Raw genomic sequence first — 27,998 nt, 5'->3', positions numbered from 1 at the left:
ATGCTTGGTCAATAATCTATATATGGCGACCGTCCAAAAGTGACAAAGATTCGAACATATGATCGACGTTTTGAATCCAAACGTAACTTGGGTTTTTACTTCAGAACTTAACGATATCTCAGGGTGGTGATCATATCGTTGTATTCCGTATTCACTGTGTTTGCTTTCCAAATCTGACCGTGCGTCTGTTAGTTTGGTATCATTTATACGCTATCGTTACATTCCGCGCTTTTTCAGTTTGGCGTAATCAGTCTTAATTAACTATTTAGGTGAGATATGAGGCGTAGTTAAGAGCAGTTTGGTATATTTTTCTCCTGGTTTGCTTGCACTTTTCTGTAAGCGCTGATAGCCTTACTCAGCCTTAAAACTTCACCTCTCACCTCTCGCCACTAGGCCTCTTGAGGTTTCGTATGTAATTGCCTATTTTAGATCATATGAAAGAGTTGCTTTTAACTCACTTATACTCATACAAATGAACATTGTTAAATTTTGAATGAAATGACTTTCCAGACAAACATTACACGGAGTAAAACCTAGCACTGTAAATCAAACAGAAAGAATAGAATCGAATAGAAAGCCTTTACTAAATTAAGCTAAACCATTCATTGCGCGTCCCAGCTCTCAAAGTCAGCTGACACACACACACCACATATATCCGCTTTTGTTTGAGAGACAGCGTCACTTTTCAATTCCAAGAAGCAGGAATTCTTTAGGGGATATAAAACGCGTCAAAACATCGTTCTGGTCGTACATCGCTCCTGCTCCTGGAAGGAAACGGATATTCACTCTTATCTACCAATCGACAGAAACATCGGGCAGTGCAACTGAAGGCCGAATTAAGGTAAGAAAAAACAGGAGAATACACCATTTTTCAAGGTATTCTTTTCCACAAACTATCTCAAGCTTTTGTAGGGAATTTCAATGTTGCTTATTGTCACGATGGCAAAAGTGCACATAAAGCGAAGAACACGGAACTAAACTACCATTTGTAGCGAGGTTAAAAGTGGGATTACAGTTTGTGTGACAAATTCCGATAAAATGAGCGTTCACCCTCTAGACAAAGCTCTTGATCAGGAGGTCGGAAGGCAAACGAAAATGATCGCCGCCGGCAGAGTCTTTTTTTTCTTTTCGTAATTATCCATACCATTTCAGTCTGGTTTTCACTGAGGCACCATTTTTAACAAGGTTTTAAAGTGCGATGCCGATCTGTTCGCAAATCTCGGATAAAATGAACGTTCACGAGAAAGACAAACATCTTGCTTTGCAGGATGAACAAAACGAAAGTCACTCCTACGTTAACTTTTTGTGGATTCTTTTTTCTCGTAGTCATCGATGACATTACCTCAGTTGATGTAAAAATGATCCTGAATAGCTTGATGGAAGAAAAGTTCAGAAACGCGTAACATGCAACGAGCTTTTGATAGTAATTCTAGCCTAGGAATTAATATCTTGGTAACGCCTCTCATCTTGCGATTTCTCTTTCGCGAAAACTTTTTTCTTTCGCGCAAACTCCAGCCGGATTTCACACAAGGAATGGTTTGATGCAAAAGCCACACACACACTAAAATTTCACACGCTTTGTGAACTTTCTTGCCAAGTTCGATTAAACGAGACGTTTCTTTTGAATAATCGTCAGGAAGAATGGGAATTTTGGCCAAGCGCCAAAAACGGCACACCCCAAAAGAAAACTTTGCTTCTTCGAAAGCCTTATGAAAAACAAAAATGAAACTTTAATAGTAAAACTTTATTGTTTTCATCATTTCAAGCTTATATTAGATTTAAAAGATTTATTCGTCCGCTCACTCAACTTTTTTTCTTCATCACGGTCTTCTCCCTGGCAGCAGAGATCGCACGTTGATTTCTTCAGTTTTTTCATAGATCTTCTATAATCTCTCATAAAATACTGTCGAGGACGCGACAAAAATGAAAGCCGCTGATGAACTAGGAGAGAAACAAAAAAGAGCAAGAAACGGCTGTGAACAGGCTGGAACAAGAAGACGCCTTAAAATTTGTTGTCGTCGAACGAAGAAATTTGAGACGGAATCTGTTTCCTTAGCGCCGTGGTCACCAGTATCTGCCAATAAAACATGCGCTCGGGTCGAAAAGGTTTGTAAACCACTGACAGTCCACAAAAATGTCTAGGTACATGTAGAGAAATTATTGACTTATTCCTAGAAAAACAGAGGTTTTGTTATGACTTGTAACGTGGTCTGCTGTTATTAGTTCATTTTATATGCATTGTTTCGGAAACAAAGTTGCTTGGGTTCTGTCCACATTATTTAATAAGAAGACCATTTGTTGTTCTCATCGAGAAGATCATAGTTCATAGTATTCGCCTGGTAGAGAGACCGCTTTGTGCGATCGCGCTCAAAATTGCTTAAAATTGCTTCGCGGCTTCGCCGCTTTGTGCGCTCGCGCTCAAATTGCTTAAAAGACTGCTGAAACCGCCAAACTACACAGTCTACCACACAGTGGGCGTCCAGATTCCATGAATACCCGATCGAAGTTTGCCAACAGCTTGCCTGTGTTTTAATTCTTAATCGGTCCTAAGTAATCCATATTTGCTTACAGTACATCAATCTTGAATATAGAATAGAATTTAATCTTGTTATTGCAACGATTCATTTCTTTAACTCCTAACATGAGAGTACTTGGGATCCGCTAATTGAAAATAAAGAATGAAATGCAATGGCTTTCAACACAAACAGTCTTAGCTGCTTGAAAAACCAACAGTGCCTATTAACCAGGCCGCTAACTTACCCTTATTTCACATGAATACATCGTAATTCGTCGTATTTTAATCGTGAATATTGTCGCTGTCAACTGAAATCCCACCAGTTTACGTTTCTGTGAGGGAAAGAAAAGCAGAGATTTTGAAAGTGCACTTGTTTACTGTATCAAAACAATAACTCACATTTGCTGGGTCATTGTTGGCATTTGTGGTCTTCTACTCTAAGCTCATCATCTGGCATGGCCGAAACTTGCAATCATTTGCTCTCTGATAAACCTCTTCAAGATTGCCTTTGATCTTTGCTTGGGTTTCTTTTGTTTCCAGGCTTTTAAAGTCTGACGATCAATATTACTTTCTACGAAAGCGCGTCGTATTCACTTCCCGGTGTACTGAAATGCAGTTTTACGTATTTTCTTTGTTGGTGCAGCTATGACGTTCAAGGGAGTCACGCTGGTTTAACGGGTTTTAACGAACCAGGGAAACTAAATTGAGCTTGTTATGTTATCTTCCCACGTTTTCCGAGAATTTCGAATATTGTGTTTGGCGCTGTTACTGTCGCTCTTAAAAGTTGCTGTCAGACTGATGTTTGTTCTCTAAACTTTAGCCTCGGGGATTATAGCACCTTTTTGTTACTGTCCTCGATAGTTCAATGTCCATTATCAATACTCATTATTACTTTATTCAAGACATATTAGTGGTTCCCGTACGGAAGCCGATAAGGGACAATCCCAAAATATATTTCAAAATCCGAAAAAATTCTTTTAAATCGCTCGTTTTTTTTGGAAATAATTTTAAAACACTTTATCAAATCTAAGAAATTAGTACAAGTCTTAATAAAATTATTGCATCCATAGATATGGTGGTAAAGTAATTTTGGAGCCAGTTTGCGGGCATCAAAGCCTGATATAACACACATAGCCTCTTGCGGAAATGTTATAAGCACCGAACATACGGCTAGTGTTATTTTTGATGCTTTTTGGTTACTTTTGCTGTTTAGAGAAAGGAATATTTTTTCTACGATTTCGTAATTGTATTGTACTTACAAATTTTTAACACACAAAATTATATTCTTTTCAAAATCTCAGCCTCGGGTTTGTTCTTAAAATATTCTTAAAATTTTGCATATTTGAGCTTCGATATTCTTAAAAAAATATATTCTTATAAAAAAAAAAAGAGTGTAACTACCTGGAGCGAACGCAGAACAAACGAGCGGAGAGCAGTCCTGTATCCTGTGCACACAGCCGGGCGAGCAAAACAAGTACACAAACTTGATTGTAGTTGTGAGTTCAACAGCAATCTCTTGGGTGTGGCGTGATGTTTTTTGCTTCTTAAAGGAAAATAGTGAAGGAAAAAACCCCAGTGTAAACAAAGCTCACTAAAAGCGAAGTAGAGCTGCGTTTGTCCCGTGACCAGACATACAGAGCAAGTGAAAAACTGTAGTGAAGTCAGGTAAACTGTCGTATTCATATGTATATATTTTTTATATTATTAGCTCTTGAATAAGGTAAGGTGAAGGTTAAGTCTACATACGGGCGTAGTGGCCCATCAGGCCGGACCTTATCCCGGTTTCTGTCGCATGAAGCGACTAGGAGTATTTCCACTCCCCTCTTGATGAGGTGCTAGTCCATCGCAGGGTTACCGCCAGCATTAAGTTTGCCGGTACCCATTTATACACCTGGGTAGAGAGAGGCACTGTGAGAGTAAAGTGTCTTGCCCAAGAACATAACACAATGTCCCCGGCCAGGGCTCGAACCCGGACCGCTCGATCCGGAGACGAGCGCACTAAACATGAGGCCATCACGCCCCCATTAGCTCGTGAATACACTTGTTTTATTCCTGTGCGATTTTTAGTCTTTCTACTATCAGGCAGCTGGGATGCACATGATACGAACTTTAGATACCTGTGTTATTTGGCATGTTTCAGCAATCCTTGATTTAGTAAGTGATTACATTCATCATTCTCCGGTTTATCCGAGTAGATTTAACTTCCACTCGACATGTCAGGGGATTGTAGTCGTTGTGTAAAATCGTAAATCACAACAGTTTCTGACATTAACCTCTATTGAATTATTTCAGCAAACAACATCATTCTAGAGTGCCCTTGAAATTCGCTGTAAACTTGGTGAGTTTACACTATCACTGTTCTAAATGTCTTTCCTTCTTGGTATTATTTTATTCACGAATAAAGCATACACTCATTTCTTTTATAAGAAAATTGTTTTCCCAGCCTAGGCTGAATATTCTTATTTTTCTGCCGATTTTAGTCTGAAAATATTCTCGGCCTTATTCTTAAAATTTCACAAATTTAAGCCTTGACATTCTTATAAAGTATATCCTTAGGAAAAAGAAAGAGTATGTCCAATGTTTCCGCAGCAGTGTATAGCACTTGATCTCTATCAATTGAAATTTTGGGAAACGTACATGTCGAAACACGCTAAGATAAAATACACTTCTAGAACAGCTTCCATAAAAGCCTAAGAAAGTGCAAATTTAGTTGCTAAGTCTGAATCAGGCCAACTTTGAGCATTGCTGGGAAATACTCCGGAGTAACTGACGATGGTAAAAGCTTTTGTGGAGTAAGGGATTATAGCTTTGTTTACAAATTTCCTTTGGAAGACATGGCAGTGTTTCGGGGGATTTCAATGCAATACTTGAACAATTCTTATTTTATATTAGTTGTAATTTACCTTTCCTGAATACATTTTAGAAACTAGAACATGCTTGACGTGCTCGACACCTGGAAACGGCAAAAATCATGCTTCGTTTTCGTTTGACGACAGGAGTTTCGAAGGACTCTAAATCTGAAACCTTGATTTCAGCCGCCGCTCTGTCGTCCGGACGCTAAGGATCTTAGTCAGTCACACCTTTGGTTATGTTTACAAGAGAGAGTTTGGCTATTATATTTTGTTCGGAGAATGTCAAAACGAAGGAAATCACTGTGAAACTACCAAAGATAATGAAACATACTTTCAGGAATACAACTTACAGTAAAGCAATAAGATTTCGCTTCACCATGCAATATCAATAACTTCGATGGCATCCAAAATGGCGAAAGGTGATTAGGGTCCTTTAAACTCGGTTAGATCTCTCGCTGCGGCTTAACATCACTACTCATGCTGAGAAAAAATATTTTATCGCAATAAAAGCTAAAGATATATTGACAAAGAACTCTTGCCCCATTCCCACTGCCATTTTGGGAGAAATTCAAAATTGAACAGTAGCGAAGAGAGCGGCCGAAGAAACAAATGCTACCGCGCAAACTTGATGCTGCTGAAAGGTTATTAACAGAAACAAGCCCCCCAAGCGCGTGGCGTGAAGATCTTTGTTGCGGGCAAAAAATTCTGAAGACCAAAAAAAAGGCCGAAGCGGAGCTCACTAAAAACGAAATAGCGCTAAATTTGTCCAGCGTAACTAGAGCTGAAATATGTGTCTAATTAGCGTAATTACTTCCCCGTTGTCACCTCTGGACGTATTTCAATAAGATCCATTTTGTCAAAAGCATCGAAAAGGTCATAATTCTAGAATCCGCTTAAGATGTCTTTTGTTCATTGTTCCCTGATATCTTTGTAGCGATCACAATTTCTAACTTTGTCGTAGATTATTTATTATTATTTGCGCATTAGATCTTGTTATGTTTTACGAAAGCCTTTGGTCATTCCTATAATGATTAATAATTTCTTCATTTCCTGTTATACATATAAAAGAGAGGTACCCGGATCCATTCATTCCTCTTAGTTGATGATAAAGAATGGAGTACATGGCTTTCAACGCAAACAGTTTCAGCTGCTTGTAAAACCACATGAACAGTTCCTGCTAACTTACTTACTTCACATGTTCTTCTTGGTCGTATTTTATTCGTGAATCTCGATGTTAACTCATTGGCTTGGAAAAACTCTGGCCTCTTCCCATGCTACTTTAGCTGAAATTCCACCAGTTTACGCTTCTGTGAGAAAAGAAAAGCAGTGTTTTTGAAAGTGCATTGTAAACTGACTAAACTAGAGTTTGCTGTATTTGAAGAATAACTCACGGTTGCTTGGTCATCACTTCCATGTTGGCTTTATACTCCAAGTTCATCATCTGGCATGGCCGAAACTTACAATCTTTTGAATCGCTTGCTTTCTAAGATGAACCTCTTCAGTTGCGTTTGATCTTCGTTTGGGTTTACTTTGTTTACAGGCTTTTACTTCTGCGAACGTGCAGCGTAATTACTTCCTAGTGTAAATAAGGATTTACATATTTTCCTTGATGGCGTAGCTATGACATTCACGCTGGTTTAAAACTTGTTATGCCACCCTTCACACCTTTTCCGACAATTTCGAATATTGTTTTTGGCGCTGTTACGGTCACTCTGAAAAGTTGTTGTCAGACTGATGTTATCTCTGTCTTCTTTAGCCTCGGTGTTTATTTCGACGTTTCTTACAGTCCACGATAGTTCAATGTCTATTTTTACTACTCCTTATTTATTTATTCGAGAAGTTGATTCAGTAATCTATTATTCAACTTCTTCCACTTGAATATTACGTGCTCGGATGCTGGCTTGAAAATAGTAACAAACACTAAAAGGTCAATGGAAAGAATGATTGGTCAATACTCATGAAAGAAACGAAAGTTTGAATTTCACGAAAGTATGGGACTCACGTGGCTTACGGCACGTGGCGTCACGTGAGTTCTTTATCTGTTTAGCGTAGTTGTCACAGTTAAACAAGGAAGACGCCAAAACATGCATTAGCAAAATTATTCAGTTTGTAACGCTAACGATTATCTTGTGAATGTCGGAAAGTCCTTGAAGTCATTTCATCACGAAACGGTCGCGTCGACAACTTGGCTTTAGTTACGTCTTTGCCGTATATTTAAACAGGAGGAACATCAATGCAACGTATAAAAATGCAACGAATATTTCTTATATGACAAAATTTGCTTCACAAAATATCAGCTTCCTCAAAATCTGAGATACGTCATCAGGCTAACACTCTTTGGTAGACTGGAGACTGCTCAAAGTGTTTCGTTATGGTGTCACGCAGACATTTCTACCGCTCGGAATCTGAGATTTTATGTTCTCTGCTTTCAAATTCTTAAGTTTATTAAACCAAATGACATATCTGGCCAAGAATCTTTCCGAAGGCAAACAGTTGCGAGCACTTCGAAGCAGATATACTTTATGTCTTCTTCCCTTGTTTCCAAAATTATAACTATGAAGCTGTACCTATGTCAAATTTTCTAGGTCAACAGCCGAGCTTTGTTCGCTAGAGCGCTGCAAGAAATCGAAACCAGACAAGTCGTTGTTGGGATAAATTTTGGCCACGCAGAATGGCCGATTTATTGATTAAAACTAATATGAAATACAATATTAACGAATAATTATTTGTTGAGCTCTTGCAAAGGTGAGGGTACGAGAAAAAAGGAGAAGTGCCTATATCACAAATACATAATATAAATGAGGTGGAGGAAGGGAGGAGGATAGTCGAACTTGCTGAGTGTGTCAGGTCTGGAGACAAAGAGGACGAACTCGAGAAACATGCCACGTCTTATACCGATCGCTGAAAGCGAGGCTAAGTTATTTTCCAGTGAAACTCGTGACTATTACCAATGAATTCGCTATTGTCATCGAAGTCATAAAATTGCCTTGTAATGGTCTCGTGATTATTGCTCAATCAAGTTTGTACTTGCTGACCCCGTCCCCATTTAGTTCGACCCTTCAGTACTCCCAGCCTTTCTTCGTTATCTTAAGGGCTCATTAACCGATCTTTTCGAGCCGTTGCTAAGGAAAACTTATTCTCATATAACCTCATCGATTTTAGTTAGTTCAGAGTTATTTCATGTGTTTTAACTTTTTCATGATCAGTAACACTAGTGATGACGTCATCAGGCCACGCCCATGGTCATGTGGCTACTACAGAAAAAAAGGAAAGGCTCCCAGGCAAATTACTTTATCGGGATTTTTTTTCATTGATTTAGTATTTTAATTTAAATCCTCATTACGATATGCATCGATTTTGTTTTATTTCTAAAAGGTCAGATTTTGAGAGTGTTGTATCGATCCATACTCTTTATTTTGATCCTTTGATAGATTCCGAGATATGACAATGTTGTTCTAAGAGTTAATTCCGTGTTCCGATAGATATTTTCCGTAATACAGAGATAGATCAATGTCCACGCTAGACTCCTTTCCGTTCTCTCCGATTCCTTTTCTGCCCACGTTTTTCAAGTGTCCATCACGAGACTCGACTCAGACCTCGCAGGTCAAACCAGCTCCAGTCCCTAACTTATTTACAACAGAGAGCATTTCAAAATATTGAAAAATTCGTAATTTTCTGAAAAAAGCATGATTTCGAAAAAGGAATGCATAGCTATGTTTCCGACGTTGGCTTTAATGAAAATTCGTCGAAAAAGGCTGGATTTAATGAAAAACCGCGTTTCCTTTAGCATTTAAAGAAACCGGAAGTGCACCCGATATCTATTGGAAGTTACCCTATCAGTGCGTGCGCAATTTACACTACTAGCGCGCTTCGGTAAGATCAGACACGCCACATGGAGTTAGTTTTTCTCTTTCTAGTGCTCTTATTTTTCTATCTTTCTCTTATTTTGTCTTTGCTTGTACTTTTTTTACTTTGCATTTTGTGAAGCACAAAGAAAAACATCTAAAATCAGGACTAAAATGTAAGCGAATTTGCAAGTTTTTGATTTATTATGTTCCGCGCTCAGGCTGACGTAAGTAACCGGAAGTGAAATTTTACTTCCTTGGCAACGCGCGCGAACGCGCGCATGAATGGGTTAATGGGCCCTTAAACTCCTGGTTGAAAATTAACACTGTGTTTAAAGTAACGCCAGGAGCGTGGGTAGAAGCCATAAACGCTTTTATTTGGTGGCAAATACAATTTATCTATTGGGACATTGTAGCCACTCTTTAACAGTTGATGTTATAATGCTTTCAGGCGAATACCCAATCTTCTCAGAAATCTTTGTGTTGATCAAAATGGATAATCCAATGTTTTTCTCCGACGATGTCAATTAATGCTCTGAATAAACGCCTTATTAAAGCGGTTTTCAATTGAGTGTCGTAAAACCAAGACCAAACCAATTACTTACCAGTTAGACTACTCAGCCAATCTAAAACCGAAGTAAAACCAAAACCAAAACCAAAGTAATTGTCTAATTACTTTCGACACTCAAATGAAAACCGCTCTATAACGACAAGAACTTGTACTCACCGTCATTTTTCCTTCAAACTAGCACAGACTTCTTGATCGTCGATTTAAGCAGTAACCGGAATTTAACACTTTGCTCGTGTACGTTTCTCTTTTCAGAACTAAAAGTAAATTGATCAAGATGAAGCCACGCCCTGCCTATGAAACTGACAGCGGAAAAGGTTTTCCGGATGTCGATAACACAGCGCTGACTATAAGTGGTCAGTTGGAGGATGTCATGGAGAGAATTAAACTTAATCCTGTCAAGGAAATAAACCATGAACAAAAAGGTATGATAATATACACAAACTTCAGTTTCAACTCCTAGCCAGGCATCACAATGAACCAATCAAAACCCGCTGTGATAGCTTGCGACCAGCGCCAAGCGCGGGAAAAAAAAGCGAACTAGTTTTGTCTTGCACCTGAATGGCTGAACGACATATTTCTTCTGATCTGATTGGTTAACTAGGTTGCATGAGCATTTTGAACCAATAACAGATCAGCGCTTAACAAAGACAAAGGCAAAATCAGGGCAAAAAGAGTTTGAATTTGAAAGGTGAAAGCCAAACTTAAATTTCTCTGTCAGTATCATAGCTATCATTATATGGCAAATCGGAGGGTTTTAGAATACAGCTGGCAAGATAGCTATAGATTACTTTCATTCAGTTGAGAGTAGGCCGTACGTTAGCCAGAAAACCAGCCGAGACTGATCAATTTGGTACTTAATATACGACGAGTCCTTGTAACCGTCTAGTAAGAAGCGCAAAAAAGAAAAAATTAGCGTAAAATTCCAGCGCGAAAATGAGCTCCACACCTCTAGATTTTGAGTGGCCATTTTTCGGGATGGCTTCAAAACCTGGTAGCTCTTTTGTAACTGTGTCCTAATTTTTTAAAGGACCTCTTGATCATGACACCAATGAACACAAAATCTGTCCAGTGACTCAGACCTCTAAAGGGAGATGTCCATTTAGTGGTGCGACTGGAACGTTTGAGTTAAGGCCTCAAGAACCAAAGTATTTGAGGCTGAAGAACTGGGTGGAAGATAAACAAGCTGTGGATACTCTGCATCAAAAGGCAACAAACGTATGTGAATTTCCTATGAAAGCCTGTGACTTAATACACTGTAAATAGTAGCTTGGGGATCTTCGGAAATCATCGGGTCGTTTTCGGAAATGGTCGAAAGGCTTCGGGTCAACTTTGGAATCGCCGAATGCTCCCGAGGAATCTTCGAGAATCTTCAGAGTAATTACTTCAGATCACAACAAAAAACAGATTGCTGAGATCAAAAAGTTTTAAAGCAGTTTATAAAGTAGATCCTTGTAGAAAGTAGATCACCATGCACTCTTTCTGACTATACTATTATTTCACGGGAGGTCTGGAGATGCCAGGCAGTTAATTCGGTTTATTCATCACTGTGCTTTTGATAACAGTTTCAACTGGGTTTGCAAATGGCTAGTTTTAAAAGCAATGGGCAGTCTTGAAATCCTGCTAAAATATGAGAGGCTGGCGTCTAAAGATATTATCATGAATTACTTGTATGTATCAGTTCGGAAATTATCTTACAAAAGCGCAGCGTTGAAAGACTCTTAAAGTTGACAGCAGCGAAGACTAAACTTCATAGCTATCGTATCAAATGTTGTCCTCATGTTTCAACTTCTCGGTTCTCATTTCGACTTTTTTTCTCAGCCTCTCCACTGCACCAATGGCCGGTGCACAGGTTCAGTAATGTTCCCGTATGGAGGAGAAATCCCTTCACCGAGGCCTGCTGGGACACCAAGACCGAAAGATGAGGTGAAGGTTCATGCCCAGGACTTTCTTCAGCAATACTACACATCCATCAATCTGTGAGTACCGAATATGCCACGTTCGATGTGCCAATATTCTAAAATGACTCCGAGGTTTCCAGGACAAGATCGCAAACTTTTGAAGTTTCTTTTGTCCCTAAAGACAACACCACCAAATACAGAGGTTTGTCCTGAAAGCCTGGGAGCCATGTTAGAATATTGATTTATGGAACGTGGCCAATTGATGACTTGCTTTTCTTTGACGACAGCCATCGCTAGAATCCTACAACTGTTTCTTTCAAGCAACAAAACAGGTCAGTAAACTTTAAGACGCCGTTCTCAACGCTTTTTGTCGCTTCTCTCTTCTCTCCTTCACGTCTGCAGTTGTGATGGTGACGAACACCAAAAGAGGCTGACCGAGGTTAACAAGACTGTCGAAGAGACTGGGACCTATGACTTGACAGAACCGGAACTGATTTTTGCCGCCAAAACTGCGTGGAGAAATGCCTCACGGTGCATTGGGAGAATTCAGTGGAACAATTTACAGGTATTATGTTAAACTATGTTATAAAAACACTCCATTACAAATCTACACTAGTAATTTAGTTCAGTGTCTATGAAGTGGATTTAGAAAAAGTTTGAACGACTAAAAGATTTATACTAAACCAATTAGATTATTCGCTATCGATTTCTATGCGTGATAGCTGACCCGGGCTGCGCGATAGAAATCTCGAGCTCATAAGCTAATTGTTAATTATAGCGAACAACTTTTACGAAAACGTGCACTAAAAGCCACATTTCTGAAACTCGATTTAAACACAGAATAGCACAATCTGTTGACGAAATGATGGCACAAGCAAATAATAAATGAAAGATTTTCCTTTCATTTTCTCGCAGTGTTTCCTAAGAGATATAGAACACATTTTATCCGAGTTGCTACAGAGTTATAGGCACTCGTGAAAGTTTTGGAAAGCTCGAAAAAGCTGTGGAAGCACTTGCCCGCGGCCTGTGTTCCCATAGCATTACTCGTTCTCCTAAACTTCGACTTGTGTTTCTGTAAGTCGATAGAAATTCGGAAAATTATTTCTATTGCTTAAATATTGTATGTTCCTCGCGAGAAAAAACGGCTTGGTCAACGGATACAAAAGGAATACAGGCTGAAAAATCAATCGATTTGTATGACGATTTTTCGATTCTTAATTTATCCTGTTTCCTTTCCTGATTTTTCCACCATTAAAATTTCTTGATTTAAAGGAGCTATGTCACGTTTTGCGCATCTTAAAAAATGCGTAGCGTAAATATTTCAAGTTTGTCATTGGTAATCCGTGTCAATCTTCTCCATCCTCAGCCATCCTTGTTCCTTTGTGGCTTATTATCAGCTCTTTCGTGTTTTTCTATCTTGGCAAAATACTATTTTGAAGTTTCCTCCAATTTAAAGGTAATTTTGTACGTGGCCAAAATAACTCAAAATACTGTGATTGAGCTCCTTTTAAGTAGCTCTAATCGTATTGTAAACAACCGGGAACCAACCAACTGGTACCATCAGAGACGCTTACTAAACTTCTCCTTCTTTGTTGTGTCCCCAATTAGTTGTGAAAACTAAATACATTGACACATTAATAAAGCTTTTACTTACTTTACTTACTTACTTACTTACTTACCAGGTATTCGACGCTCGTAACGTGAAGACCCCGAGAGAAATGTTCGAAATCCTCAAGAAACACTTGGAATACGCGACTAATGGCGGAAACTTGAGATCTGTCATTACCGTCTTCCCACAAAGGAAAGAACCAAGAAAGGACTTCCGGGTATGGAACTCTCAACTGATCAGGTATGCCGGGTACGCACAGCCTGATGGGACGGTGATTGGCGATCCAGCGAGTGTGGAGTTTACCGAGGTAAATACATTTTTCTTTTAACTAGTAGATTTTAGAGATTATGGCTGAGCAACTACAAAAATGAAAGTTTAAACGCTTATGAAAAAGGAACGATTAAAACAATTTGAGTTAGTTGCTCTGATCATGTAACACAGGCCATCCTCTTCCGCTTTCTTGCGGTAACCCCTGTCTTACGCAATGTTCAACTTGGAAGTCAACGCCAACACATGGAGAGAGGAGAAGATAGTGAATATTGGGGAAAATGCCAGCACAATTTAATCCAATTTATTTACACTTATACTTAATTAACAAAAATGTAAAATCAGAAAAAGACAAAGAAATGCAAAATTATATTAGAAGAGAAAAGTGTGTAGTAGCCAAAGGGGCAGAAGCTATCGGGTTGGCCACCAAGGTGGAATTATTGAGGCTTAGATAGTAGAATATGTTAACTTAGAAAGAGTATAAATAAGTGTAATATAACAGAAACACTTGCAATACGTACGTCTCCGTTCTTTCTCTTCCTGTTATATTTACCGGGCAGTAGCAGAGCTCCGCCTTTTAGAATTACTTTAGTCCCTCCCTTTTTCAATCCTTCTTTCTCGTCCCCTCATCTCTTGCTCCTCTGACCATCAGCTGCCCCCTCGTTTGGGCCATTCATGCTCCACCATTTCACGGATTTAGCGGTCTCCAAGTGACTCTTTATTGTGTCCTGTTATTCAGATTTGTCAGTCAATGGGTTGGAAAGGCAAAGGCGGTAGATTTGACGTTTTGCCCCTGGTGTTACAAGCCAATGGTGGACCCCCCGAGTACTTTGACATTCCCGAGAACCTTGCCCTTCAAGTGAACATCAAGCACCCAAAGTGAGTGACGCCAGTAACATACTTCTCAGCAGTCTCATACTGTTTTTATTTTGTGGTATTATCGTCTCGTATGCAATACACGAAAGACCGTGTTTGAGCACACTTCCAAACACCGAGAAGAGAGTTGAAAATACGACGCGCAGCGGAGTATTTTTGACGAACTTCGAGGTGTTTGCAACTGTGGTCAAACACTATCTTGAGTGTTTGGTGAATCTTTTCAATAGAAAATAAAACTACGGAGAAAACGGAGAACTAAAATCGTAAAAATATGTGCTAATTAAGATCAGATATCCAAACACCGTCACGGTCATATTTTCTTTGTTTAAACTTGATGAATTATTACTGAATTTGAGAAGCACGTTTTAAAGGTATCTGCGTGTTATTTTTCACAAGGTATCCTTGGTTTGAGAAACTGGGTTTAAAATGGTACGCCTTGCCAGCGGTTGCCAACATGATGCTAGACGCTGGAGGACTGGAATTTACCGGAGCTCCATTCAATGGATGGTTAGTTTAATAATGATTTCGCGTTTCGCTTTTTATTCCTCGGATGGTAGAGTCTTCCCTTCCCTCCCCTGAAATAATGTTTGCCCAATGGTTTTACGACACTTAATTGAAAACCGCTCTAAGAGTCCACTAAATGCTTTAATTTAAAAAAAAAAAAAACTCTTGCACGCCTCTGCGTGCCTATGTTTATATGTTTGCTCTCCACCTGTAGTGGGACATTAGAAGTTTAGCTAACAAAATAACCGGTAATACTCTTACATGATATACTTGTAGGTCACCGCCATTTTATAAGAGATTCCGAGCGCGCTTGTACGACGGAATGGTTTTATCAGAGTTTCATTTAATCCGTTATTACCTTTAATGACAACAAATGATGTTCATCTTCGTAATTATTGAAAGCCGAAGCAAATGAATCTACCTGACGCGAAGAGCGGGAAAAAAATGATATGAGCGAGAGACGATTGGTTTTGGTTTTACTTCTGATTGGATGACAAAGTGGCGCGAGTTTTGAAAGGCAATCGCTGATCGTGGTAATGCAAAACAAAATCAAGTGTGTATTACTTTTGATATTCACGTGAAACGCTCTATGAGTTCGTTGTGAATAAAGACAGGTGACGAGAAATAAAAGAAATTACTCATATGCTGAAGATGATCTAGTCTTAATGCACCATTAAATTTTCCGTCCGTTAACATTAAAAGAGATGGATGTTTTAAACATTCTATAGTTTGGAACTGAAAGTGTTTAAAGAATGGTTCGTGAATCTTGAAAAGCTTAATCTAAATTTTGCAAGTTCCTCGTTTGTAATCCGTGTTAATCTTCGCGATCCTTAACCTTGCTCGTTCCGTTTTGGTTTATTATTACCCCCTTGTTGTTTTTCTGATTTAGCACAATATTATTTTTAGGATTTTTCAATTAAAAGGTGATTTTTTTAATCGCGAAAAATGATTCAGAACTCGTAACAGTGTTTCTTTAACACCACGTTTCAGGTACATGGTGACCGAGATTGGAGCACGTGATTTAGGAGACCAACAGCGCTACAATATGTTGGAGGTGAGTGGAACTGGATGTTCGATCACTGGCACGTTTCACTTCGGCTGATGCACAAAATCCAGTTGATCAGGATGCAGCCATGAAGAGATAGTTCCTATCGCATTTTTCAAACTATGAACATGGTCTTTTTTAGGTGGTTGCCAAGAAGATGGGCCTAGACACCAAGAGTAATGCATCCTTGTGGAAGGACTTTGCAATGGTTGAAATCAACTACGCTGTCCTTTACAGTTATCAGGTAAAAACAATTCTTAAAGGAGCTCAGTCACAGCGTTTTGAGTTAATTTCGGCCCTGTACAAAATTACCTTTCAGTTGAAGAAAAACCTGAAAATAGTAGCTTATTAAGATAGAAAAACACCAAAGAGATAACAATTAACCATGAAGGAACAAGGATGGTTAAGGCGCACAAATCGCGACGTAGCTCTTTTAAGTAACCTGCTCACTTGTGGAACCACGAACGGAGTTTTTTCTCTAGCCATATTGAACAAGTGATCGTTAAAAAGGGTGTGCCAGTGAAATCCTCCTCTCATCAACCTATTTTATTTTATTTATATCTGTAACGACTGATTTTCATACAACCTCTGGTGGTCACCCAGAGGGGTCACGTGCTTGCGGTCATAAGCTCACAAAATACCTACAACGTCCTCTCCTCTTTATGGCGTAGAGACCGGAGTTAAGCCCCGGCTAGAACGAACCATCTTGCTTCCTCTCATTCTTTAGATTTGAACAGACTTGAAACTATCCTTAACCTTCCATAGAATAAAAACATCGTTTGATATGCCTCGTGGTAGCTGTCTTTTATTGGGCACATGTCAGACTCTTAGTCGCTCCGCGTGTTACCCATCGCATTTCGTTTTTTGTTTTAGGAAGCCGGTGTTACTCTCGCTGACCATCATTCCACTGCAGAGTCATTCATAAAACACATGGAAAAAGAGGTTAGTGTATTTTCCCTTTTCTTACTATACGTTGGTGAAACAGACAAGTGTGGCTTAACTGCAAACAAGCAGTTAAGTTCTCGCTAGATAATACAACACATGTTACTCCATCTTATAATAGTACGCAGCGCCACTAAAGGACACATGCCAGATCGGAAGTTTTATAACCAGCGCTAAAAATATTCTCCCAGGACCGAAATAGAGGAAGCATTCTAGAATTGTTGATGGTGACGTACGTATCTAGCTCATTCTAATTTTTTTCTTTCTCAGATCAAGGTCCGGGGTGGCTGCCCAGCAGACTGGGTTTGGATCGTTCCTCCAATGTCTGGAAGTGCTACACCTGTCTTTCACCAGGTACGTTTGAAAGCTTCTCCTTACCTTACTCCTGTCAGGTCCCGGAGGAATTTGAAAACGGAGGTTTCACTCTGAAAATGCATCAATGACGCCGGGGGAATTTGAAAACGCATCAGGGAAATCACATGATTTTCGTGACGCCATTGTTTTCGAAAAGCTCCGTTTTCAAAACGTCTTCCGTCCATACGAAAACTAAAAGCCGACGTTTTAAAATTTGTCCGCTTTGAAGAGCGTTTTCGGAAAGCTCCGATTTCGCAACGGATTAGTGTGGACTGTAGGCCTAACCTTAGAAAATAAGCTGGGTTTTCAAATTTCTTCGGCGTAGTGTGTGTGTGTGTGGGGGGGGGGGGGGGGGGGGGACCTTTCTGAGAGTCATACAAATGTTTTAATGTCAGTTCTGAGAATTTGGTGGTACATCAAGACAATATTACTTAGTTGATAATTTTCTTAATTCTCGTCACCTGTTTGCCTGATAATGTATTGGTATTATGATGAGAACTTAGATTTTGGTTACTCCTGGAATTATTAAAGGATTATAATGAAATTTGTGTTAGTTCTGAAAATTTGTTGTTACATCAAGACGTTAACCCTGGTAATAACTTTCTTTATTCACATCACACGGCTTATTAGACTCCTCCTGTTTAAATGCATCAGTGGAAAATCTAGGTGAAAGCCCGGGAGCCGCCACTTCTTCTCCCTTGTCAAAAATTCCCCCCTCCCTCACTTTATCGGAGAAAGATAGGGTCTGCCTTATTTAAGTATTTCCCAGGCCTCTTTTAAGAGCAAGCAACGGCCCAACTTTTACTTCATCGTCTTCTTTTGAGTCATGTTGGTCTGTTACCAGTAACCCGGGAGTTTCTGCTGTTACTCAGTACGTTTATATTGTAATTTTTTAGCTGTTGCAGATCACTCTTTTGACCAAGATTTCCCAGTATCTTAAAACCAGAAAACTAGTTTTATGTATATAAAACTCGCTTATACCTTAATCTCAAGTGAATTTTGAGTTCAAAACATCGAAGTGTTAAAAGACTTCTGTTTTCAACTGTAGGAAATGCTGAACTACTTTTTGAAACCGAGCTACGAATACCAGGTAACATATATGATACTTCCATGTTTGTAAGCTGGCACGTGAAGCCAACCACTGATCATGATATTTTCTCCTCTTTAAAACTAAATAGACTGATCCGTGGCGGTTTTACAGTTCCTCAGGAGAACCCAAAAAGAAAATAGCTTTCAAAACTGTGGCCAAGTAAGTTTGCTGTACTGATTTGGTGCTTTGCGTTTTGTTAACATACGAAGATAGCTGAAGATCGCGCGCGTTTTTTGACAAATCATCCTGATACTGAAAAGAACCCCATCAAATGCCCAAGCAGAAAATTGACGTCAGATTACCTAGCAACCTCTGTAGTAAAAGAGTTCGGCGCAGGAAACTTTCACCGATAGAGTTGGGGCTAGAAATGAAACTTGATTTCTCGAGTGCTGTTATCAATTCAATCAAAGCTTGCTCCAGCCTTTCGAGATGTTTGCAAAACGAGCGGAAGTTAACGAGGGTGAAGAGAAAAAAAATGAGAAAGACGCCTCTTGTTTCTCCTTCCTCTCGTCTTTTTTCTTCCCTCGTCTCTGTTCTGACCAAACGCTCTAACACTCAAAAAGTCGACTTCACAAACGTGCTTTGGTAGTTAATTTCAAGTTGGTAAATAGGTACGTGTTTCACTTAACTCCCTGACGCAGCACAGCAGCTTTTTAAAAACTAATATCTTCTTTCTTTCCTCCTTCCTCTTTTTGTAATTGCTCGTTATATCGACATCTTCAGAGCTCAGTATAGGCTAATTCTTTTACCTTTGATTTAGAAACGGACTAGTTAATCATTTACTGATGGTTTTGTTCTTTCCTCTATATAGGGCTGTTCGTTTCGCAGCTTTCCTTATGAGAAAGATTCTGTCTCAGCGAAAGAAGGCCACTATCTTATTCGCTACAGAAACTGGCAGATCGGAAGGATTCGCTCGGAATTTGGCCAAGCTCATGTCACACGCCTTCGACGTTAAGGTTTGTCGCAATCGATTGTCACGATCATTAATAAAGAGAATCCTCTTCCTCAATGCTGACATGTTTTAACGGGATCTTTCACGCAGAAGCACTCCAATGAGCGATAGCGGGGGTCCTCTTAACCGTTGTGCTGCGCGCATTACAAGACACTTGCGCAACGCTACGATTGTCACGAAACTCAATCAATCAACTTTTGAGGAGGCAGTGTGACAGAGTGGTTTGGACGCCGGACTTGAAATGAAATCCGGCGGTCGCGGGCCAGTTAAGTCCTGATCTGACCACTTAGCTGGATTTGTTTCTTGTAGACCCCAGTTCAACACCTCGGTCATGCTTGCAAAGAGCCAATTGGTCCGCCTCAAGCCAGCTGGGATTTTTAATCCTGTTATGTTTAGTTGATATATTTGTTTCTTTCAGTTTAAGTGGCATGCCTGTGAACTAGCTAGGTGTAGCTAAGCGTGTTGACCACTACAAATAAAACATCTGAACCTTTTTTAACTTTTCAACTCAACTGTTTCAAGCTAACAAATGCTTTGCTTTTTGTTGTCTGTCAGGTTTTGTGCATGAATGAATACGAGCATGCGCAGCTCACTCAGGAGACCTTGTTGTTTGTAGTTACCAGTACCTTTGGCAACGGTGAATCCCCAGAGAATGGGGCGAGCTTCTCAAGCTACTTACAGAGAATGAAAGAGAGCACTGGCACAAGCCCATTGAAAAACGTCAGGTAACCGCGGCTGAAACCCGCAAAACCCAGTGAGACTCGTCAATGAAAATATGTGATGTAACATGATAAAGAACCAATCAATATTACGTGATGTAACAAGGAATAAGAGAGTTTATGTGGTACGTGGCAATTGTAGCCAATCAGGGATTGTTATTTGAGCTCACCAAGCGTGACTTATTAGATATTTGAATGCCAATTTTTTTTTTTCCGGCAGATATTCCGTGTTTGCACTTGGTTCCAGTAACTACCCCAATTTTTGTGCTTTTGGGCATTACGTAGATGACCACCTGAAGGATCTTGGAGGAAAGTCAATTCTGACCATTGGAGAGGGGGACGAGTTAAATGGTCAAGACGAATCGTTCAGCGAATGGGCTAAAAATGTTTTTAAGGTAATAAAAAGTGACCTTTTTTTAATTGAAACCTTGCATGCTATCAGAACTAGGTTGTTAAAAGGTCTACGAAAGCGTATGCGTGATTCTTTGAATTGTTTCGAAATATGCCTGAATGCAAATGGTTGTAGCTTCAAAAATCGTAATTTCTACCTCATTGCACGATCTTAAACCGTCGATAAAAGTCTCCAGACAGTTGCAAAGAGATAAGAGATCACCTACTTGGAGAACCGAGCAGCCCTGGGTAGAGAACTCGGTATACTTGTCAATGCCTCTCTTCAGTTAATTTTCCGAGAATTTACCAAAACTCCTTCAAGATATTTGTTTCCCCAGGTTCGTCATGAGCTAATGAAAAAGTAAGCTTATTAGATGTTACAAGTGAATATATGAAAGACCATACATTTATGTTGTTGGATTTCAGGCGGCCTGTGATTCATTTGGCGTGAATGATGAAGTTGCGAGCAAAGTTGTCAGTGCATCACTGAAGAACATGTCAACCAGCTGGAGCCCAGGCCTCTACCGCTGGGTAGAAGAACGAAGAAAACCGAGCGACTTGTGTTCTTGTGAGTTCAAAGACTTACTTTAAAAAGATCATTGCTTATTTATCACTCTTCTAAATTAAACGTTTTTTGTGTGTGTTTCTTGCAGATCTCTCCAAGACTTACAACAAGACCGTTAACCCCGCAAAAGTCATTTCAGTGACTGAACTTCAAGCCAAAGATTCGAGGTATATATAGTTTGAGAAATATGAACATGTGGTTTTTGCTTCGTTAAATCCTTTCTCATTAAGCTTTTCGTTGACAACTATAAGATGTTACGAAAGTTTGCGGTAACTGCAAACGAACTTTGTAAATACAAACCAAAGGTACCGGATCCTAGTGAAACTGATGATCAAACACTCACAGAGAAAGGCTGACCGTACAGTTGAGACTAAAGGCTATATTTCACGGCCTGACTTCTTCAGGGAACTATAAACGTAACCAAACTGTACTCTTTGTTTTCTTGTGTGAAGTTATTTGGCTAGGGGGAAGAGGGTAAGTGGCTGTGGAGGGTGGCTTGATACTCAAGATCTTGTGGTCCGCGTGTAAGTCCTGGCCAGGCTTACTGTGTTGTGTCCTTTGAGAAGTCACTTTACACTCACAGTTTCCTTCTCTATCTTGGAGAATAAATGGGTACAGATGAATTGTCAGGGTATTCTGACAAAATGCTGGAGGGGGGGAGGGGAGGGGGAGTAACCTCTGTGATGGACTGGCGTCTCATCCAGAGGAAGTGACAATATTCCTAGCTGCTTTCTGCTATAGAAACAAAAGTCAGTGAGCCAGCTTGCTCCTCCCCTCTTTAGACCTGGATTATCTAAAGTGTGTGTTTATCTTTACCCTTAATCTCTTATCTTTTGCACTTTTTCCAGTCGCTCGACTATCTTGGTTAGCCTGGATACTGACAACAGAAATGAGTTGACTTTCGAGCCAGGAGATCACCTGGCTGTATTTCCCGCCAACAAAGCCAGTCTAGTGCAGGATTTGATTGACATGATGCACGAGAAACCTGATCCAAACCGGCCAATCAGGATTGAAGTCGCTCGAGAAGATCCAGGTAAAGCCACAAACTCAGAGTCATCAAAACATAATTCATCCATACTAATTGCCGAGTAACATGCGATCAGGCGTTGTTTTCTTTTTGACTACAATGTACATGTAATAGCAGTTTCGTGATTTATTCTTTTAGCCAAACCCGGTGGACCAAAAGAGTGGCAAGCTTTTAACCGGCTTTCCGTGGCGTGTACCTTAAGAGAAGCTTTGACCAGATACCTTGACATCACAAGTATTCCGACACCTCAAATGCTTCGCTACCTGTCAAAATTGGTACGTATATCGGGCCTATTAAATTAGACTGTGTTGTTCTGTCACGGACGATTCGTATCTACTTGTGTATATTGGACATGTGTGTCTGTACGTTAAGGGTTTTGGATTTATTCCGACGCAAGTGATGCTCCACTCCTTGTCAAAAATTGGTACGTTAAGTTTACTGTGAAAACTTTTATAAAAACCAATTACGTTACCTGTCCTTATGAGGTTCAACCTTGAATTTTCTCTCTGTACTTTTTAAACATGTTTCACTGAGTTATGCTCAAACTGTTGTCATCTCACCGAGTATTTTCTTCTCTTATTATAAAACTATTTGATTCTTGTATTTTTTTTTTGGGGGGGGGGGGCAAAATGTTTTGCGTTGTTTTGTTGTGTATGCAAAAGGATAAAAAAAATATATGTTTATTAAAAAATAGGCAAACATTTCGAGTTTTGAGCCGAAAGAAGGAGATTCGGAGAAATGTTAGGACTTAAGATAAAAATATAAATTCCTCTTACATTTTGCCAAAATCGCTCACATTCTTTTTTTATGTCACTGCAGGCAACAAGCCCACTGGAGAAGATGCAACTTGAAACCCTCGGCAAGGTAACATAACCTTAAAATTTAAAATCGTTTCGCTGGTCATACTTGATAATAGTTTTGACGTTTCTGGAGCGGAGCAAGAAATGAGGGCGTAACCACCAATTATAAGTTACTATATGAAAGTCATGACATATTTGTTTTTCTGATATGTTATCAGGGTGGATCCCGATACGATGACTGGGCTGTGAGGAAAGAGTGCAACATAGTTGAGACACTGCTGGAATTTCCCTCTGTACAAGTGACTGCTGACCTGCTATTAACGCAGCTTCCGGCTCTGCAACCGGTAAGTAACCATGTAATGCAGTTTCAACTGGTTGTTTTTGTGAAACCTCGTTTGTAGAAGCTATCGAAACATTTTAAACGTGTTGCCACTAGAGACGACTTTTAACGGCGATTTATAACTAAAATTTCAAAAGAAAACTTTCAGTGCAGCGTGGCGCGCTCAACCATTTTAACGCAACATTTTATAGCGGTAACCGGTATTGAAATATTGTTGACCAAATTTTGTTGGATTTGCCTGGTAGTACAATTGCCGTTGACTTTAACGCAGAAATTTTGCGTCAACATTTGTCAAGACTTTTCTCTTATAGCATTACCTTTAATAATCTTGTACAAGAATTGATGGCCTTGATCAACCTCGTTCCCAGTGTCTCTCTCTTCTCCCCCCCTCCCCCACCCCCTGCGAACGAGGCTCGGACTTGATTTTTGAGAGGTGATGACCATGCTGGGTCGGCAGATGATATAATATCGTCTGGCAGTTCTTTTATGGACGTTTCTTCAAACTGAAATGTGTGCTTAAAATGTGTCCCTTTTTCGTACGCAGAGATTCTACTCCATATCCTCGTCTCCCGATGTTCACGCCAACAAAATTCACATCACAGTAGCTGTAGTTGAATATAACAAAAGAGGTAAGTACAAATTACAGAACGCTTTTCCAACAGAAACTAATTCAGAGGTTATGCCTCGTTTTACTTTTCTTCACTTTTTTGTGAGGTAAAAGCAGATTTTTCTAACCTGCGGACTAAGGCGTGCGCAACGACACAAAGAAATGCCAGGGGAGTGGGTACTGACAAAACACTTGTTACACTTTGCCTTAAACAAATGCAAATGATATCAAACGAAAACGTGTAAAGAAATCTGGTATCGCGTGCAACCAACTTCAATCCACAAATTAAAACACTGTTTGGCTGTGTCAGTGGGCAAGTTTCTACGCGAGGTTGATAAAAGTAAATAAATCCCCATAACGAATGTAGAATGCTGACGTCTTGGGTGATAGCCATTTATCGGTGAAAGGTTTAATGAAGTTATGTTATTTTCACAGGAGGTCAAGGTCCACATCACTCTGGCGTGTGCTCCACGTGGCTCAAAGGACTGAAATGTGGTGACGTGATACCTTGTTATATCAGACAGTGAGTTTTAATTTTTTTTTTCCTTGATTTGGGCCTGGACAAGAGCGCACCAATACAGTTCAGGTACTAAATCCTCTCTTGCTCTAATTTAGTGCCCAGTCCTTCCATCTTCCCACTGATGGCTCGGTCCCGGTGATCATGATAGGGAATGGGACTGGCATTGCACCTTTCCGGTCCTTCTGGCAGCAGCGGATGTTCGAGTTGAACAACAGGTGTCCACCAGAGTCATCAAAAACAGGCCGACGACAGTGGGGAGACATGCTGCTGTTTTTCGGTTGCAGAAACTCTCATGTGGATGACATTTTTCGAAATGAAACCCAAAAAGCAAAGCAAAGCAGAGCAATTACCGATGTGTTCACAGCTTACTCCAGACAAGAGCGAAGGCCTAAGGTATACACTGCATAAATGGCATCTGATGATTTACGCTAAAACACGCAGTCTGATTGGTTATAGCCTAAGAGCAAACTCTCTGCGCCGTGACACCCAGAGAAAGAGATTTTCCTCAAGTGCAGACTCTAAGCAAAAAAATTCTTTGTTTCAGCAGTCAATAGCTCTCTGATGGCACATTAATAGTAATAAGTGACGTCACCGATATCTTCACTATTATTTAATCTCCAGGCACTACCTTGCTACCTACTGCAGGTGAATTCAGCAGGGCAGATTAAACGATTGTTGAACTCTATTTTTGCTCAGCTAATAAAAGTTAACTTTCCATACATTATCTATTATTTTTACTATCACTGTAGGTGCTCCGGCAGATATCCTCGAGAATTCCTGTACTAACCATTTGTTAACAGAATTCTGACTGCACGGCAACGCATTTGTTTTCAGAAATATGTTCAAGACCTCCTGAGGGAAGACTCGTCTAACATCAGCGACTTGATAGTCAATGACAATGCACATGTGTATGTGTGTGGAGGAGCTGCCATGGCTGATGACGTCAGCAAAACCTTACAGGTAATTGGTTTAGAGGTCTAGACGACAACATTACAACATTATGCGTTACAGTTTTAGTCGCAGCATTTCAATAAAATTGTCAACGCACCAAGCAAGCTTTGATACTCACAATCAGTATTTCTAATTTAGAATGGTGCACTCAATGAAAGAAAAACGATGGCAATTTACGGGTTTGAGATTGGATGCATAGCGAAAAAGCAAAGTAAAGCTGAAGGCGATAACGCGCCGTTGAGCGCAATGATGTAGACAGTGGATGCACGTTGAAATGGTTGCGAGCAAGGTTGTAGAATTAAAAAGCTTCTCAGGGCTGGAGAGAAAACGAGCTTGCATGACAGTTGAGTTTAATCTCTTTACATTGTTATTGTAACTAGCTGGCTTTTATTAACACATCATCTTCATTTTGCTGCCAATCCAACAGACCATGCTCGCTGATCGCCTCAATTCGTCTCCTGAAGACGGTTTGGATTTCATCAGGAAAATGAAGGTAAACAGTCTGTGACTAACTTCTCCATACAATTTCAATGGATAAACTGATAAAGAGAATGGAAAATCTTCAACTATGGCATGTATATTGTCTTGATGTACTGCCATGTTCTTAGCATTAGCTATAGAAGAAATCTGTGGCAACCTGTGAAGAGAATTTTTATTTCTATCTTGGGATCGAGAGAGCTGAGACGCGTTGACCACTGACAAGCAAGAATTTGAAGCATACATGTGTCGTTATAATTCATACAGACTTCAAGCCTCGTTTCCCTAACCCGTCATACAGACTCGAGGATAAAATGAGTTCTTACTCAGAGTGTGTGTTGTTTCTTCAAGAGAAAAGCTTTTGACTTAGTACATTTTCTTTTTCAGTCATCAAACAGATACCATGAAGATATATTTAGTGTCCCCCAGAGAAACAAAGAACCAAAGGATACAAGGTGAGTTAATGAAATTAATTGACTGACTGACTGACTGACTGACTGACGGACGGACGGACGGACGGACGGACGGACGGACGGATTGACTAACTGACTGATTGTCTTACCGACTGACTGACTGACGGACTGATTAACTGATCTGACTGATTGATTGATTGATTGATTGACTGATTGACTGATTGATTTGTATTAAAATGAAACTACCTGCTGTGGAGTCCAGGCAGACGAATTTCCCGTCTTGTCAAGAGTAAAACAACGCATTTATATCCCGGTTTGATTTCCGCCAATATAAAGCGGTTTCTAAGATAAGTAAAACGACAAAGCCTCGGAAGTCTTTTGAGTGCACGTGCTCGTTTGTGTCAAAAAGGAAGAACAATAATATCTAATAATTTAGATTGAAGATTGCACTCAGGTAACTCAAGGTAATAGTTTTTACAGAATCAAGTGCTCAATATGAATTAATTACTCACATCACTATCGTTTTTCCTGGTTTCAGAAAACTAAACAAGGAAAGGGCGCTTTAAGATGAACATACCAGGCCTTCCGCATCAATAGGTCACATGACCGGCCGTGCAAATTAGAAAAAATCTTGCTAGGATAGAATGGTTGAAAAGAAATTCAAAAAAGCGTGTCAAACCACCAAACAGAATCTTCAGCTTTAACTTTGCATTCTTGAAAGCATGAGACCAAGTACCCTTTTCAAGCACATAATTTAATTGTTCCCGTTTTGATATCTAAGCCATCTTTTGAGTTTTTCTCGTTGGATGCGCGGTGTTGAAAGTTAATAGTGAGTTAGACTTCGATCTACCTGTCAATTTCGCCCATTTTGTGCTGGCACCTTTTTTATTATAACCGACATGTCACGCGACCAATTGATACCCAAGGCCTATCCAGTGACGTCGTCAATAGATGCTCCGAACATCACTGGACTCACTGGAAATAGTCCTAGTAGAGTAGCTATAGACGGTGTAGAACGAGATTAGACTTAGATTTTCAAAGAGTTATTAACATATAAGTTCTCACTGTAATAACTACACCCTGTCAAGAAGACAGGTGACGGGAAGAAAGAAACCAATCAACTGGGACGTGTAACAACCTCTGGCGCTCTAGAGAAGGGGCCATGTTGATAGTCTTTTTAGAGAGAGCGCACCTCCAAAAAGTATAACACTAAGATACGTTAATAGCAGAAAGACAGTCAAGTAAAATGTTATATTTTTTGTGCAGGATTAAAGATAATTTTGAAGTATTGTTTTGTTGCCGCAGGAGTTGGCATTTAAAGTCTTTATTGTTATTACCATAGAGCTAAACAATCAGTTTAAATTTCGTTTTCAAAATTTTTACATTACAACATCTTTTTGGGGGTGTGTCTGTTATGTGGGTTGTGGGGAGGGGGGGGGGGGGAGGTGGGGAGAGGACATTTCCAATAAACAACAGAAAATTTCCTAGGCGTAAAACTTAAGGGTTTTTTAAAATGATTCAACCAAGGGTTTGCTTTTAACCCTTTACGCTTTGTATCGTTTTACAACTTCTGGCGGCATGAAAGTTAAAATGAAAGCTTTTGAGTGCATCCGCATAACGCTGCTTATTCTAATTCTTCACTGTAAAGATTAGAACGAAAAATTTAACTGCCCTAGATCAGAATTGCAAAAAGTGCGAACGTGGAAACTGACAGACAATGTATGCAAAGATGCATTTATTGCCTATGAATTATAGATTGGAGTTGGTTGACAATATTAATGATTTTATAGAGATATAGCTTTGCTGTTAATGCATGGATTGGCTAAAAAAAAGTTTGAAATAAAGTGCTGAGATCGTATGGATGTTAGT

General features: G+C 39.7%; 2 protein-coding genes across 10 annotated transcripts in view; one reads left to right on the top strand and one right to left on the bottom strand.

Annotated features, from left to right (window-relative positions):
• Positions 1–8,509, bottom strand: part of LOC149097029 (uncharacterized) — a 36,633-nt gene extending 28,124 nt beyond the window's left edge. For 3 of the 8 annotated variants that reach the window (XM_089279616.1, XM_089279619.1, XM_089279621.1), the window contains exons 1-2: positions 3,917–4,807; positions 2,761–2,847 (exon numbers count right to left, since the gene is read on the bottom strand). In XM_089279616.1, the coding sequence (XP_089135742.1) occupies positions 2,761–2,847; positions 3,917–4,198 (369 nt within the window). In that variant the 5' untranslated portion in view covers positions 4,199–4,807. Of the gene's footprint in view, positions 1–2,760; positions 2,848–2,914; positions 3,890–3,916; positions 4,810–6,557; positions 6,675–6,758 lie in introns of those variants that run through there. The other 5 variants (XM_089279617.1, XM_089279620.1, XM_089279623.1 and 2 more) reach the window with 4 other exon arrangements.
• On the top strand, positions 9–27,987 carry LOC110052617 (nitric oxide synthase 1-like). Of its 2 annotated transcripts, XM_089279615.1 has the most exons (31): positions 799–841; positions 4,808–4,853; positions 10,036–10,205; positions 10,811–10,998; positions 11,602–11,759; positions 12,084–12,246; positions 13,364–13,597; positions 14,297–14,436; positions 14,830–14,940; positions 15,928–15,991; positions 16,125–16,226; positions 16,856–16,924; positions 17,195–17,278; positions 18,327–18,368; positions 18,457–18,527; positions 19,180–19,324; positions 19,876–20,045; positions 20,260–20,434; positions 20,856–20,997; positions 21,083–21,161; positions 21,843–22,027; positions 22,160–22,296; positions 22,841–22,885; positions 23,040–23,165; positions 23,706–23,790; positions 24,204–24,291; positions 24,384–24,681; positions 25,123–25,248; positions 25,667–25,732; positions 26,104–26,171; positions 26,668–27,987. In XM_089279615.1, the coding sequence occupies exons 3-31, from the start codon at positions 10,058–10,060 to the stop codon at positions 26,693–26,695; spliced, it is 3,537 nt and encodes a 1,178-aa protein (XP_089135741.1). In that variant the 5' UTR covers positions 799–841; positions 4,808–4,853; positions 10,036–10,057; the 3' UTR covers positions 26,696–27,987. The 2 variants fall into 2 exon arrangements, with proteins under 2 accessions (XP_089135740.1, XP_089135741.1); XM_089279614.1 differs by lacking the exon at positions 4,808–4,853 and having other exon boundaries at positions 9–841.
• The last annotated feature ends 11 nt before the right edge of the window (positions 27,988–27,998 follow it).

Source organism: Orbicella faveolata, unplaced genomic scaffold, assembly GCF_042242905.1.
Source record: "Orbicella faveolata isolate gen_17 unplaced genomic scaffold, um_ofav_v1 contig_47, whole genome shotgun sequence".
NCBI lineage: Eukaryota > Metazoa > Cnidaria > Anthozoa > Scleractinia > Merulinidae > Orbicella > Orbicella faveolata.
The sequence above is the reverse complement of the archived record's forward strand: the minus strand, read 5'-3'. Positions and strand labels throughout refer to the sequence as shown.